Source organism: Paecilomyces variotii (genome assembly GCF_004022145.1).
Source record: "Paecilomyces variotii strain CBS 101075 chromosome Unknown C8Q69scaffold_17, whole genome shotgun sequence".
NCBI classification, from domain to species: domain Eukaryota; kingdom Fungi; phylum Ascomycota; class Eurotiomycetes; order Eurotiales; family Thermoascaceae; genus Paecilomyces; species Paecilomyces variotii.
The window spans coordinates 181,527-196,592 of record NW_021167156.1 but is presented as its reverse complement, the minus strand read 5'-3'; the positions used below and the strand labels follow the sequence as shown (position 1 = coordinate 196,592).

The 15,066-nt window shown below is 40.4% G+C and overlaps 3 protein-coding genes across 3 annotated transcripts; 1 reads left to right on the top strand and 2 right to left on the bottom strand.

Moving 5' to 3' along the window:
- Positions 1–761: 761 nt before the first annotated feature.
- C8Q69DRAFT_515662 (hypothetical protein) lies at positions 762–4,449 on the bottom strand. The gene is made up of 3 exons (XM_028633372.1): positions 2,239–4,449; positions 1,309–2,191; positions 762–1,245 (listed from the first exon to the last, which is right to left on the bottom strand). The coding sequence occupies exons 1-3, from the start codon at positions 4,295–4,297 to the stop codon at positions 804–806; spliced, it is 3,384 nt and encodes a 1,127-aa protein (XP_028481377.1). The 5' UTR covers positions 4,298–4,449; the 3' UTR covers positions 762–803.
- Positions 4,450–5,167: 718 nt separating this feature from the next.
- On the bottom strand, positions 5,168–6,532 carry C8Q69DRAFT_515656 (putative ribosomal protein S15; the record flags this gene model as incomplete). Its single annotated transcript, XM_028633371.1, has 2 exons — positions 5,168–6,422; positions 6,487–6,532. 2 exons carry the CDS (start codon positions 6,530–6,532, stop codon positions 5,551–5,553), a joined length of 918 nt encoding a protein of 305 aa, XP_028481376.1. The 3' UTR covers positions 5,168–5,550.
- Positions 6,533–6,712: 180 nt separating this feature from the next.
- On the top strand, positions 6,713–7,972 carry C8Q69DRAFT_120761 (40S ribosomal protein S0). The gene is made up of 2 exons (XM_028625206.1): positions 6,713–7,050; positions 7,109–7,972. The coding sequence occupies exons 1-2, from the start codon at positions 6,881–6,883 to the stop codon at positions 7,848–7,850; spliced, it is 912 nt and encodes a 303-aa protein (XP_028481375.1). The 5' UTR covers positions 6,713–6,880; the 3' UTR covers positions 7,851–7,972.
- Positions 7,973–15,066: the final 7,094 nt, after the last annotated feature.

Below are 15,066 nucleotides of genomic sequence, written 5' to 3'. Positions count from 1 at the left end.
CAGAAAACATTTATATGCTCTGTCGATGGAAAGCAACCATAGAGGCAGTAGGATAGGATTTTGATTAATTCTGTTCGGTTACTGTATCTATCTTCCACTGGCTGATATCCGACGAGATCTAACTTGGACGGTTTTATGCCGACATGCTTAGTACTATATTTTCCTGCCACGACCTCTCTAACAAGGACTGTGGTTCTCGTAATTGCAAGAGCAGTCTTATATCCCAGGGCCTAAGAGAAGGCCTCGCTCGAAGCATGAATGTCTTACTGTGACACAAAGAAATCTATAACCTTCTGCTATGGATGTAGGAAGAAAATGTTTTAACAAACGTACTTCACAACAAATGCTTACTATTAATGTGCTTCTCAATCAAATGCATTCCCTGGGACGCAACACTCCTGAAATCTTGCAGTGAGTGTGTGAAACAAATTGCAAATCGCCCAAGCCAAATATGAAAACAACAATTATTGTACTCCTCGCTTTACAAAATGACAGAGAGCTGTCTGGAAAAAACACAAAAAACAACGGGGGCCTATGCCCGTGAAAGGGCGGCCCAGCCGTGTAAAGGAAGGGCCCGAGACCCAACTTCGGCGAAGGGGTCAAGGACAAAAAAAAAGAAAAAGAAAAAGAAAAAGAAAAAGAAAAAGAAAAAGAAAAAGAAAAAGAAAAAGAAAAAGAAAAAGAAAAAGAAAAAGAAAAAGAAAAAGAAAAAGAAATAAAAGCACAAAACAAAAACAATGCACCGGATTCCAACAATAGCCTCGAATTATGTTGGCTCTAAGGAGCCACAGAGCCCAGCTGGCTTACGCCAGGGTCTCTGCGAACTCCCCGAGGCTACGGGTGAAGGCGCCGTAGCCTTCCTCCACCTCCTCTTCGTCCCAGAGCTGGGCAAGAAGTCGACCAGCTTCCGGGTCGACGCCCAAGCTCTCGACCAGAGCTCCCTGCTTCGGCCAAGAGAGTTGGTTGAGGTCCCCAGACGGGCAGTTAGAAAGAAGCCACTGCGCATCACGAGCGAAGTCGTCATCTCCAGCAGAAATTTCACCCAAAGGTGAAGCGCCCATTGGGCTGGCATAACGACTCGCGGTACGAAGCCCCGAGGGGGTCTTTGGCTTGTACTTTTCAGCCTGGGAACGGGCCTTTGCGAGGGCATGATTGTCGACTGCCGGTTCGGTCGTCGACGGGAGTGCAGCATGTGCCGGAGTCGGGCGAGGTGGTGGAGGTTGAGTCCACGCCGGGGGGCGTGACCTGATATTACAGTTAGCGGTACGTTCACGAATACGGTCTTTCGTGGATGAGGTGGTAACATACTCTTCTGTCTCCTCTCGAGACGCAGGCGGCTGGGCTTGTGGCGTCAAGGGCGCGGGGGTGGGTTCTCCACCCGACTCACTGTCGCTGGAAAACGCGTCGTAGTCAAGGCGGAACGTCCCAGACTGGTTCGGGATGAAGCCTGGGGAGCGCTGGGTGGGTTGTTCAACGGTAGTTTGACTGACAGGAACTGTAGCAGCCGTCGTTGCGGTGTCTGGATGAGGAACAGCAGCTTGACGAGTGGCGTTGTCTCGAGGAGCAAAGAGGTCAGGAACGCCCACAAACTGTTGACCGGTGTAGGAATCCGTGGCACGAAGACGAAGCTTGGAAGGAGTATTCTCTGGACTAGTATCGAAGCGGACACGCTTGGGTGGCGGTCGCTGAGGCCGAAGAATGCTACGAACCGGGCGCGTATCAGGAATAGTCGTCGTGCGCTGGGCTTCTTCGCTCTCCTCTTCGCTTTCGCTGCCGTAGGTAAAATAGTCTAAGTCCAGTCCATAGCTGGTCCCGGGAGGGTTAGGGATCACGTCAGGAGAGGTGGAAGGACGCTTGCGCTTCTTTCCGCCATCCTTAGCATCTGCATCTGCATCTGGTTCCTTTTGGGCTGGCTCGGGAGTGGTTGAAGCTCCGGATTGCTCAACCACGAGTTTCTTTCCGTCACTCAGCTTCCTCCGCTTTGTATCGACCCGTGAGTCGGAGCGCACTGGTAGATATCGGCTTCTATCGATCGGGGCCGGGAACAAAGAATACGAGAGATCGTGAGGGCTTGACTCCTTCGGCTTTTTATTAGCTGTTGCCGTTTTACCCGTGACGCCGAAGGATAGGGCTGAGACGGGGCTAGTAGCTGCCGTACGACTGATGCGTTCCGAAGCAGGCGCTGTAGTACCTGCGATGATTTAGTTGAAGACACACTTACAGGGGTGGGGAACGTACCAGAAGATTCAGGCCGCTCCGGAGAAAGGCCCAATGTAGGAAGGATCCTTGAGAAAGAGCGAGGTACAGAGCTGAAGAGTCCACTAAGGCCCCAACCTCTCCGGGGGTTCTCGGGAGTTGAAGGCTGTTGGCTATCAGGTTCAGACCCTTGGTTCTCCTTGTTTGCGTCAACGTGTCTAACCAGCGGAGACAGTTCGCATGGAGCAATTTCGGGCTCATTCGAGGCCTGACGATCAGATTCAGCTTGAGAAATAAGCTGGGGAAGGCGGAAGAGGGTCTTGTCGATGCGCCCTTGTTGCTCGAGCAGTCGACGCCGGCGTTGTTCGGAGAACGGGATAGCCCTGTTGATAAGTCGGCTAGAGAGAGGTGTAGACCGTCGCGCGAAAGGGGTGCTCCCGGGAGGCCCCGTGTTGCGGCGCTTATTCGAAGGGGTGATGATATCGGACGCTTCATCATCGGACGAATTATCGCGGGTACGTTTCCTAATGGGTGCTACTCGCTTTGTTAGCGCTTTGTTGCGGGAAGATCCAGGGTCTCGAGACTGGGAATTTCCAGGCGGGTGTCCATTAGGGCATCGCAGGGTTGCGCCACAACAATGACACTGGTTAAGATATCCATGATGGGTATATTGGGTTTGATGACGACGGAGCAAACCAGGGGTAGTCTGGGTAGCAGAAGTTTGATGACTCCCGAGTGTGCTTAGCGGCACAGGCGATAGGTTCTCAGGAGGGGAAGAAAGAGGGGATGAAGACGAAAAAGAGAATGCTGCGGGAGAAACACTATATCCAGACGCTCTCGAGACAATGGGTGTGCGTAACGGGGTGTGCGGTGAACTCGGTGGGAAGGTATCTGCCCTATGATCCAGACGAGAGACTGGTCTAGCCAAGGCGGCAGCCCTCATCGGTGTAAAAGGAGAGTCAACAGCAGGGCAACTTGACAGAAAGACATCCTCTCTATGACCCAGACGAGAGACTGGTCTAGCCAGAGCTCTCACTGGGGTGAATGGCAAATCAACAGCGGGAGATGAGACGGAAGAACGGTAATCCTGAGCCTCGGAGATTGCAGACCGCAAGGTGACGTGCGGACTCCGTGAAGCAGCTGGACTCGACTCTTGCTCTTCTAGAATAGGGGAAAGAAAAGTGGGATGCCAGAACCGAGAACGACGTTCCAAAGACGGGGCATCGGACATTTCGGTGTCAACAGGAGAAGTGTTTTGAGCCAATTCAGTGGCGACATGCGCAGGCAGGGATGGTGAAGCCAAAACAGAAGAGTCATGGTGATCAGTCCGTGTAGCAGTTGGGGTACGCTGTTCAGAAAAGGGGGCAAGAGAGACGTCTGGAGATAGTCCTGCGGTTGGAGAGGCAACTGTTGTAGACACATGTGTAGTAGGAGTAACCTGGGTATCTGCAAGTCTTGATTCAAAAGGCGACGCAGCATAGATAGCTGCATGGGCAGCGGCATACAAAGCAGCTCCAGCAGAAGGCGTGTCGATAGAAGAAGCACTAGGAGGTTCCAGGATAGAAGTGTGATTTCCTTCGGGGCCAGTATAACGGACAGGAGTGGAAGGGGTTTCCTGACTGGGTCTGTCTGCCTCAAGTAGAGGTCGCTGTGGGCTAGATTCCTGGGTCTCTTGGGTTCCCTGGGTGGTAGAAGGGTGACAAGAAGAAAAAGGGTGCTCACTCTCTGTATTCTGTGTATTCTCTGTATTCTGTGTATTCTCTGTATTCTGTGTATTCTCTGTATTCTCTGTAGTCTCAGTTGTCGGCTGCTGGACGATAACTGACACCTGAGTTTCTGTCTGTGTTTCCTCTTCATTTGTGCTCTGGGGTTCTTCAGAACTAGTTGGTTCGGCCTTCTTTGAAGTTTTCTTCTGCGATGCAGTTGTTTTCCGGGTTCGCTTGGTAGTAGTCGTCTTCTTCGTCTGCTGTTTCGGGGCGCTCTTCTCGGCCTTTGTGGTGCTCGACGCAGTAGTTGTAGTCGTCCTCTTACGACGAGGAGCGCGAGCCGTATCGAGTGACACAAAGCCACCGGGCGATACGGGCTGTGAGCGAGTACGCATTTTCTCGAGTCAGCTACGTGCCAGTAGCCGTGCTGCGTTCACCTGCAGGCGAAGGAGAAAACTGAGCTCGCTGCTATTGACCAGGTTATGAAAGAAGTAGACAATCAGGAGTATCCCAGAAGATAAGGTTCTCTGTGACCACGCAGTCCGTAGATGAGAAGACGTTGAGTCCGAACTTAACAGATGACAGAAGAGACCAGGGGACGTTGCTAAGGAAAGGATTGAACCTTGTTGAGGGGTTGAAGACGAGAGACGCGTATCAGTGCGTTCGAGACAAGATCAGGTATTCAGAACCTTGGAAGCTCAATAGACGCCAGAAATAGCTAACGAGACGTGTCTATCGGAAATTTGACGAAGAAGAAGTTGCGATTGCAAAGGAAGAGTGTGGTAGAAACGGAGGAAGGATGGTCGTAACAGGAAAAGGGAGGAGGAGGGTTGTGGTGATGTTTTGTTTTGAAAGAGACGTGTCCCTACGGGGAAGAGACAGGAGTCATAACAACAACCGGTTGGGGTTGCTGTGTCGTTGTGTTGTTCGACCGAATTGTTTCGCGGAAGACTGGAGGAGTTGAAAATGATGGTGACGTCCCGGCAGAATGCGTCTTGCCCTTGAAAGGCGGTGAGCCCGCCACGCTGGCTGGCCCCCCGCGGTTGTCGCCTTGCCGCTGCGAATACGATGGCAATCCTGGCAATTATCGAGGGACGAGTCAAGACGGAACGGCTGAGTGCTGCCATAGATCATTGGCTGCCCTTCATCTATGGTGAAACTTTGCAGCTGGACAGTGACCGTGTCGTAAGGGATCCAAGCCAGGGAGGCAGGCAAATCTATCACCAAAGAGCAACCAATTGAGAATAGCTAAGGCCCCGAGCAGCGGGCAGTTGTTCAGATGGACAGACGAATTTGGGGGCGTTCGGAGGAGATTCAAGGTATGAAGGCGTGTCTCGAATGGAATCATCTCTGGCTCTCAATATCTACTACCTAGGATCACATCTTGGGTAATTGATTCACGACTTAAAATGATAAAGAGGTGGATTTCGCTGATGCTTGTTGTACATTCGAGGGCGTAACTAAGATATTTATACAAAAGGCTACCCATAGGGATATCAGGCTCTCTTGAAAGCAAAGAAACTCGGGGCGAGAAATGGCAGACGCTCGACCCATTGGAGCAGACAATGAAATCATAAACGTCAGGGGCCAGTTAGATACGACAGCGCAGATGCACGAGTATCTAACTCAAAGTACGAAGTAATGCCTCCTAGATGCTGATCTCTCCCTTCCAGGCAGCATCGGAGAGCCCCAAACTCTCGATGAGGTTCTGCCATCTCGGTCCACCTCTCTCCTTCTTGCGCAGGTACCGAAGAAGCTTCTGCCTCTTGTGAACCAGAAGTCTCAGGTTCCTCTTGTTGTGCTTGTCTTTGTTCGTACCCTGGAGGTGACGGGAGAGGTTCAGAATCTTAGTGGTGAGGATGGCGACCTGTACCTCCGGCGAGCCAGTGTCTGGGCCAGCACGGGGTGCCTTCTGTGGGTGGTTCGGCGCGGATTCGTGTGTAATAGCCGCCGGTTTTGGCGGGAGACTCTGATCGGTCTTGTGTCGTCCAAAAGTCTCGATGCATTTCTGGATGTTGACTCGAGTACGGTCTTTGGTGTTACCGTTTGCTAGATTGACGATCCGGCTAATAGCTTCTTGGGCATTTCGATGTTCCTGCAGGTGCCGCTCTGCCGCTTCTTTCTCGAGTTGAGGGTCTGCAGTATCACGGTCCGGGTTCTCCAGAGGAGATGTGAGGGTCTTCGAATACTCAAGCGCTTGGTTGAGCTCGTCGGTCTTCAGGAAATAATTGAGTGCATCAGCAGACTTGGGATCAATGGTGGCATCCGGTTTCTGAAGGCTCTGGAGAGATTCGATGAAAGCCGTGGGTTTGCTCTCGACAGGGTTGCCCAGGGCCGCTTCTCGCTCTTCACGCAGGGCTTTCTGGCGAGACAGGTTGGCAGCTTTACGCTGGCGGGATTGGGCCATGAGGAACGGGTCATGCCTTCTCCGCTCCCTGGCTTCGATCGAGCCGGCTCTGATAGAGGTCTTGCATGGTCTCAAGGACAACGCCGTGATTGGGTTCTGTACACAGGACGAACCTGCAACATAAGGTGAGTACGAGCACGAATAGAATAGGGGGGTTTCCGGGCTATCAGCACATACCAGCGAACGCCTTCAAAGGCGACTGAAAGAGAATACGGGGCGGCATCTTGGGAAACGAGGGCGTCTACCTCGAACAGCCTCCGCAACGACAGTTCACGATGCTTTGTCGCAACTCCGAAATCTCGAAATCGGGCCGGAGGTGCGCTAACCCCGATCGGCACTGGCGCTGTCTGTCCCTGCACGTGATCATACAGCAACATGAAAGTCTTGGCACGTGTTTTGCCCTAACCCACAACCCGAAGCGAAAAAAACTAACTAGTATATCCAGCGCCGAAGCGTCAAAAGTTCCCTTTGGATTCTCCGCGTCTCCTTCCCACTCCTCTCACCATCGCGACAAGCGCCAGACGATTGATATTCTCAATTCCATATCTACCACAGATATCAGTCGCCCACCATGGCCCCCTCCCAGCTCCCCCCGATCTTCAATGCCACCAGCCAGGACATTGAGATGCTGCTCGCAGCTCAGTGCCACCTCGGCTCGAAGAACCTCCAGGTGCACATGGAGCCTTACCTCTGGAAGACTCGTCCCGATGGCATCAATGTCATCAACATTGGCAAGACCTGGTAGGATAATTTGGATTGGAATGACAATTGCAGGCGAAGCATCTAACGGCGTGTTCAGGGAGAAGATTGTCCTGGCCGCCCGTATCATCGCGTCCATTGACAACCCCGCCGACATCTGTGTGATCTCCGCTCGTCCCTACGGTCAGCGTGCTGTCCTGAAGTTCGCCGCTCACACCGGAGCCACTGCTATCGCTGGTCGCTTCACCCCCGGTAACTTCACCAACTACATCACTCGCTCTTTCAAGGAGCCGCGCCTGATCGTCGTTACCGACCCCCGCACCGATGCCCAGGCCATCAAGGAGGCCAGCTACGTCAACATCCCCGTCATTGCTCTCTGCGACACTGACTCCCCCACCGACTTCGTCGACGTTGCCATTCCCACCAACAACAAGGGTCGTCACTCCATCGGTCTGGTCTGGTGGCTGCTCGCCCGTGAGGTCCTCCGCCTCCGTGGTACCCTTGCCTCCCGCGAGGCTGAGTGGGACGTTGCCGTTGACCTGTACTTCTACCGTGACCCTGAGGCCGAGGAGAACAAGGAGATCGTCGACGAGACCAAGGTTGCTTCCGCTGAGGAGGTTGGCCCCGCTGCCATTGAGTCCGGATTCGCCGGTGAGAGCTGGGATGCTGCTGGTGCTGGTGCTTCTGCCCCTGGTACTGCCTTTGCCGCTGCTAGCGCTGTTGGCCCTGCTGGCACCAGCTGGGAGGCTGACGGTGGTGACTGGGCTGCTGGCTCTGCTGCCGCCGCTGCTGCTCCTGGCGAGAGCTGGGCTGAGGCTCAGCCCACCGAGACCAAGTGGTAGATTGTCGCTGATGAGGAGTGCCGTTGAGGAGAAAAGTAACCAAAAATATGGAACCCTGGAAAGTCATTTCTGCAGCTTCGCGCAAAATGCTCTCGGAGCCGTCTTGAACAAAAAATTTTAAACAACATACATCTCCCAGCCAACTCTTTGACATGTTCTTTCTACCCTAGCCACCTCGTCTGGAAGAAATTTATCAGACAAGCTATGTCTGAGAAAAAGTACTGATGAGCACTGGTCACTTGCATGGTAGTGATTCCGGTTAGATGTTCGCTTTTTGCGTTTGATTGCGGGTGGGGGAAATTCAGCAAGGCCAAAAAATTGACTGGCACTTATGAGGGAAAGATATCCAGTTGCTCAAAACCCGTTGAGTTTCTGGGGGAAAGCCCTGTGCTGTCAATCTTAGGGGTGGACTTAATCGTTACCCCGGTTTCTCCCTGTGTCTGTTCTAGCCGTAATCAAGAAATACCTGCTACTCCTACTTGTTTCGATTTCACATCCGAGTTTCGTAGGATAAGTATGTAGTGGGTTAACGAGCAGTGTGCCGTAGCGTTTTATTGGATGGCTTAGTTCCGTCTATAGAGTAGTAGTCTGGCCATGGTTGAAGCTCCCTAAATACGGTAGACTCTAAAGGGTGGGGTTCGCAATATATTTATAGCCCTGTGTATGTTCGTCCCACGAGAATAATAATACCGCCGGTTAGGCTGTATCCGTGACTGTTAGCTCACCCACTCCTGCCGTCGTGGGTGAGCCCTGGCGTAGTTGAAGAAACCACCGTAGTTTAAAAGTACCTTTTGTATGGCGTCATCATACAAAAGGTACATACAATAATTCATCAATATCTCAAAAGTTTCTAAAGGGACACCTATATTTTAATGGATAATATTAAAATAGATACATTAAATAGCTTATATTAAAAATTCCAATAAGTTCTAATAAGAAACTAAAAAGATATTAATATGTGAAATTTCCCCTTATAACTTTAATTATAAGGCAAAAATATAAAATAAGATTTTACCTTTAATAAGTATAATCTCATTTTAAAATTTTAAGAGTAGATTACTTATCTTGCATATAATAATATTATCTATTAAAATAAAGGCGTCCTCTTAGGAAATTTAGAGATATTAATAAATTATTATATATATCGCTATATAAAAGGTGTTAAGGTGCGGGCTCAGGAAGCGGGTCAGAACAAATAGAATAAGGTAGTTAATACTAGGACTAGCTATAGGATCTCTATCTAGCTAATTCAGACTAGAACAGGTTATTGCAGGCAGGCTTAGTAAATAAGATATAGCTTAAGGAGCTTAAATTTAGATTAAGCTATATGCTAAAGATATCTTTATAAGATTATATAATATCTTATATAAGTATTAGCCGATAGATCTCTATTTCTTATACTAGCACTGTAATAGTATTCCCCTCCTTAAAGTTAAGCTTTATTAAGATTATTCTCTAGCTTTAGCTTATTTAAGTAGCGGCAGTAGAAATTAGCAATAATCTTTTAGGCATATTATAGGTAATATGCAGGTTTTTTAATTAAGTTATTATAACTTAATTATTTAATAATATATTATAATTAGAGGCCTTTATACCTATAATATTCTTATTAGGAGTCTAGGATATCTTTAATAATTTATTTTTTAAGGCTATTAACTTTAATGGGCAGTAATAAAGATTATCTTTATCTAGATATAAGATCCTTAATAATAAGGCAAAGCAGGCTAATATTAAATATAAGATAGATATATATTAAGGTAAATAGGTTAAGTTAATAGGCATATAGGCTAATAATCTTAATAATATAGAATAGGCTAAGATTCTTCTAATTAAGTTTCTTTTAAGGGCGCTAGATATAAATATTTTAAGCATTTAATTAGATAAACTATCTTATATAATAGCGGCGGGCTAAGATTTAATAATAATTAGTCTACTCTTTATAATAAGCTTAGGCAATATAGATTTAAGTATAGATATATTTTATAATATTTTATATTTTTTTAGTAAAGGCTTTAGCATTTTTAGCGGCAGGCTAGTTTATAGGCTAAATAGGCTTAAATCCTATATATAGATAAAACCTATAATTAGCAAAAAAAGGTAATATTTTAATAGTCTTAAAATAGTAGGAGTTTAATATAAACTTAGCTAAAGATAGCTAGTTAACCTAATTATTTTATAAGTAGCTAATATAGGTGCGCAGGTATTATTTTAAAATAATATTTATTTTTTTAATTTAATTATTAATCTTAGAATAGTAAGTAGTAAATAGTAAGTTTATAATATCTAAATATTAGGTTAGATATTTCTAAAAAGTAGTAATAAACTAGGGGCTTTAGTTAAATATTATAGTCTTTAGTAGCCTATAAAACTTCTATATATAATAAATATATAATTATGCTATTCTTTTAATATTATAAATAGCCTAGCAGAGAATAAAATGCCTTATTTTTATAAGTCGGTCTATAATAATTAATATAATATTATAGCCTTAGTAAGATATAAGTTTAATAATAAAATCTATTAAGATATCTTATTAAAAGTATTTAAGAATAGAGAGCTAGTATAAAACTTTTTAGCAGCCTTTATTTAAGAGTATAATATAATAGCAGGTATAGTAATTCTAGATCTAATAATTTATATATTAATATATATTTAGCCAGTAATATTCTTATAAGATTAAGTTATAAAGCTTATATTTTTTAAGATATCTAAATATATATTTATTATAGTATTCTTATAATAGATAGGCTCTTAGCTTATTATAGTTAGGAATATATAGGCGGTTTTTATAATATAAGTATCTTCCTTTTTATTAATAGTTAGCTAGCATAATCTTAAGATAATAATTAGCTTTATAGTCTAAGGCTTATAAAATAGACTATATTAGGTTATTAAATAAATAAGTTATATTTAGCAAGTTTTTAATACTAGATAGGCATTTTAATTTATTAGATATAATAGAAGAACTTAATTAATCTTATTTAATAGGCTAGGCTATTTTTTTAATAGGCTAAATAGTTTCTTTAATAGACTAGATTATCTCCTTAATAAGTTAAATAATCTTAATAAATTAATTAGGCAGTAGGATAGACTAGATAGGTTCTTTAGGCTAAATAGATTAATTTCTTAGAGCAAGTTAGGCAGGTATTTCTATAGGTTTAGCAGGATTTCTAGCCTTTTAAGCTATTAGATTAATAAAATAAATACGCCTTATTATTTAACTTTTAATAATAGCTTTTAGTTTTAGAGATCTTTAGATCTATAAGTTAAGGTTCTCCTTTTTTAAGATTATCTGGCTTTAATACTATAACTATTTATCCCCCTTTTTAAGAAAATTTTCTAACCTCCTAGTTAGAGTATTAGGCTTTATTTTTTATTTTTTAGATTAATATATAATTTAGAAGTTAAACTAGAATAGGAACTTAGACTAATAGGCTTATTACTAGTTTAATAGCTTAATTAATATAAAGTATTCTAGATTATAATAGTTTATAATAACTTTAATTGGCAATAATATATTTTTAAACTTAAGGTACTACTTCTTAAAGTAGTAGATAATTATTAGTAGTTCTTTATTATAAATCTTATAATTATATTTTATAGCAGAGAGCTTCTTTAAGAAAAATATAATAAGATATAGGATTCCTTTATTATTATACTAAGATATAACTCTAGCTAATATATAGTTAGATAAATTAGTTTTAATTATAACCTCGCAGGTTTAATTAAATAGCTTTAAGATTAGGGCTTAAATAAATGCTTCTTTTAAGGCTTTAAAACTAGACTAATAGGCAGGTATTTAATTAAAGAGAACTCCCTTTTAGGTTAAGCTTATAAGCGGTATAATTATCTTAGAAAAGTTATAAATAAACTAATAATAAAAGTTGCTAAATCTAATAAAGGCTTATATATTAATTATATAGGTTAGGGTCTTCTATTTAGTAATTATTTTTACCTTATTTAGATTTATCTTAATATAGTCCCGGCTAATAATAATACCTAAGAACTTAGTCTTAAAAATAATAAACTCACACTTCTAGATCTTTATATATAAGCCTATTTTATATAGCTTCTATAGAATAATATAGATATATTAGATATATTTAGAATAGGTTATATTATATACTAAGATATTATTAAGATATACAGTATAAAAGATATTAAGGTAATCTTATAGGGTATTATTAATAAATCTTTAAAATATTACTAATACTTCTATTAAGCTAAATAGTATTATTAATAATTTAAATAGGCTAAGTTAAGTATAGAAGGCAGTTAGATATTCTTATCCCTTCTTAATATAAAGATTATTAAATATAGAAATAATATTAATCTTTATAAAATACTTTATTTCTTTTAAATTATTTAGGGTCTTCTTAATTAGAGGTAAGAAGTATTAGTCTTTAATAGTTATTATATTTAAGGCTCGGTAATCTATATAGATTTATATCTCTCTACCGGGCTTCTTAATAAACAGAATTAGGGATATAATAGGCAATAAGCTTAGGTAAATAAATCTCTTTTTTAGGTTTTTTTTAATCTATTCCTTTAAGACCTTTAATTTATCTTAGAATATAGTATATAAGGATTTAAAGGGAAGCGACTTCCCCTCTAGTAGCTTAATATTATAGTTATAAGAATAATATAATAATAGGCGCTTAGCCTCCTTAAGAGAAAAGATATTAATATAATCTTTAAATTCCTTAAGCAGCAGGCGGGTAGGGTCTTTTTCTTAGACTTATTTAATCTTTAAAATAGTATCTAGGTCCTTTAAGATAATTATAAATATTTAAGTATTTTTTTAAATATAGGCAGAATAGGCGGCTAGAGAAATAAAGGCTATATTTCTCTCTTCTAGTCCTCTAGGTCTTAAGGGCAAGTATTAGGATAAAACTTTTAGGGGAATATTATATAGGGCAGGTATCTTAATTAGCTTTAAGGGTATATTATAATTCTTTTAATAATAATTACTATTAAAAACAATATTATAGGCAGTAAATTATAAGTATAGATTATAGCGCTTTAATTAAGGGAATTCTAAGATAATAAAATAGTGCGCCAGTTAGATAATATAAAACTTAGTATCTTTCTTAAAGTAGTCTTTAATTCTTATATCTATTTAGATATAGTATATAATCTTCTTATCTTCTAATTCTCTTTTATTAAATATATATAAAATAATTAGGCTCTTTAAGGGGATAGGCTCTAATTTTTAATTTTTAGCCTATTCTTAGTCTATAAATTCTTATCCTTTAACTCTAATATTAAGCAGGGTATAAATTAGTAAGTAAATCTTCTTCTTCTTCTTTTTTAATATTATAGGTAATATTATTAATTTTAATTATTATAGATATTCCTTAAGGTTAATTTTATAAATAATAGCAGCGGAGATTTAGATAATATATAATTCTTAAGCCTGGCTATAATTTATTCTAAGCTTACTTTTTTTATTAAAGACTAGCTAAGGGATAGACTATATAAGTCTAGGAATTAGATTGCCTAGGAAGTCTAGAGACAGGGTTTATATATAGCTATAGTCTAGATCTTCTAGCGGTTATTTAGATATAGGTAATCTCTAATATAATATTTTAGAGAGCTATATTAGAAATAAGTGCTAATTTTATAGTATAATAAGCTATATTCTCTCCTGCTTAGGCATTTAGAAATACTTAAATCTATTAGATTATATAGCTATGCTAGGGTTAATTTACTCTTTTATATAGGGCTTCTCTAAGGCTAATTATTATATTTTATAGCTAAGGTAGGACTTAGAGTAAGTAAAGGGGATTAAGTATATTAAATAGGTTTTAAAACAGCAGTATAAGTCTTTATAATAAGGGGTTAGTTTATAATATACTAGCAGCAATAGTTCTTAAGGTTTTATAAAAATTTAATAAATTAATAATATTTATAACTCAGGGGCTAATTATATAATAATATTTCTTAGAGTTCTTAACTAATAGCTTACTTAAGCAGGATAAATAATATTCTTTTAGGCATTTCTTCTTCTAGCGCTAAGTACTAGAACTTAATAAAAAAGATTCTAAATTTCTTATTAATTTAATAAAGATTAAATAATTTATTATATATATTATTTATATAATTAGGGTTATTAAATATATATTTTAAAATATCTAAAATCTCTTAGTAGTTATTAAGAATATAAGTCTTATCTCTAATATATAGTAATACTTAGGTATAGAGCGTATCTTTTAAACAGTTAATTATATAGGCTATATAGCTTTAGAGAATTGGGAATTAGTTTTAATTAATTATTATCTTCTTTTAAATTTAAGCTATAAAGCGCTAAAGATTCTTTTAATTACCTTTAAACTTATCTAGATTAAGGAATCTTTCTAAAAATCTAGGGGTAGAGGAAAATATAATAATAGGCGCCTTAAATACTCCTATTAGAGTAGCTGTAGGTCTCTTAATATTAGGCTTAAGTTTAGGTATAAATAGAGGTATATTTATAGTAAGTATAACTATATAATAGGCTTAATCCCTTTTAAGAATAGCTTAGATATATTATTATTCTTTTTTTTAGAGCTAGATCTTTTAATATTATTAGATAGCCTTAAGTTTAGTAATTTCTTATTTAAGTCTTTATTAAATAGCAGCAAATTCTTATTAAAGCTCTTAAAAATATATCTTAGCCTAATAATTTATTTTATTTATAGCAGTTTTAGCTTTACTAATATATTTATATACTAGGCAATAGTAATTATATTATTCTAGCCTATAGCTAGTAATAATATACTTAATAAACTTTTCTAGAATTATTAGTAGGAATAGAGAAATTAAGATAAGTATTATTAATAGTATTAACTCCTAGGTAAGAGCTATATAATGTTAAGGTACGGGCTTAAGAAGCGGGTTAGAATAAATAGAATAAGATAGTTAATATTAAGACTAGCTATAGGATCTCTATTTAGCTAATTTAGACTAGAATAGGCTGTTATAGGTAAGCTCAGTAAATAAGATATAGCTTAAGGAGCTTGAATTTAGATTAAGCTGTGCGCTGAAGATATCTTCGCGAGGTCACATGATACCTTATGTAAGCATCAGCCGGTGGATCTCTGTCTCCTATGCTGGCACCGTGACAAAAGGTACTTTTAAACTATGGTGGTTTCTTCAACTACGCCAGGGCTCACCCACGACGGCAGGAGTGGGTGAGCTAACAGTCACGGATAAGTAGTGAAGTGTACGATGGACA

What these genes read in the sequence shown, in the direction of transcription:
- C8Q69DRAFT_515662 (XM_028633372.1), bottom strand. Translation starts at nt 4,297, where the DNA reads ATGCGTACTCGCTCACAGCCCGTATCGCCCGGTGGCTTTGTGTCACTC. An exon ending in GGAGCGGCCTGAATCTTCTG is followed by an intron (nt 2,192 to 2,238) that starts GTACGTTCCCCA and finishes AAATCATCGCAG; the next exon opens with GTACTACAGCGCCTGCTTCG. An exon ending in TCTCGAGAGGAGACAGAAGA is followed by an intron (nt 1,246 to 1,308) that starts GTATGTTACCAC and finishes CTGTAATATCAG; the next exon opens with GTCACGCCCCCCGGCGTGGA.
- C8Q69DRAFT_120761 (XM_028625206.1), top strand. Translation starts at nt 6,881, where the DNA reads ATGGCCCCCTCCCAGCTCCCCCCGATCTTCAATGCCACCAGCCAGGAC. An exon ending in ATCAACATTGGCAAGACCTG is followed by an intron (nt 7,051 to 7,108) that starts GTAGGATAATTT and finishes CGGCGTGTTCAG; the next exon opens with GGAGAAGATTGTCCTGGCCG.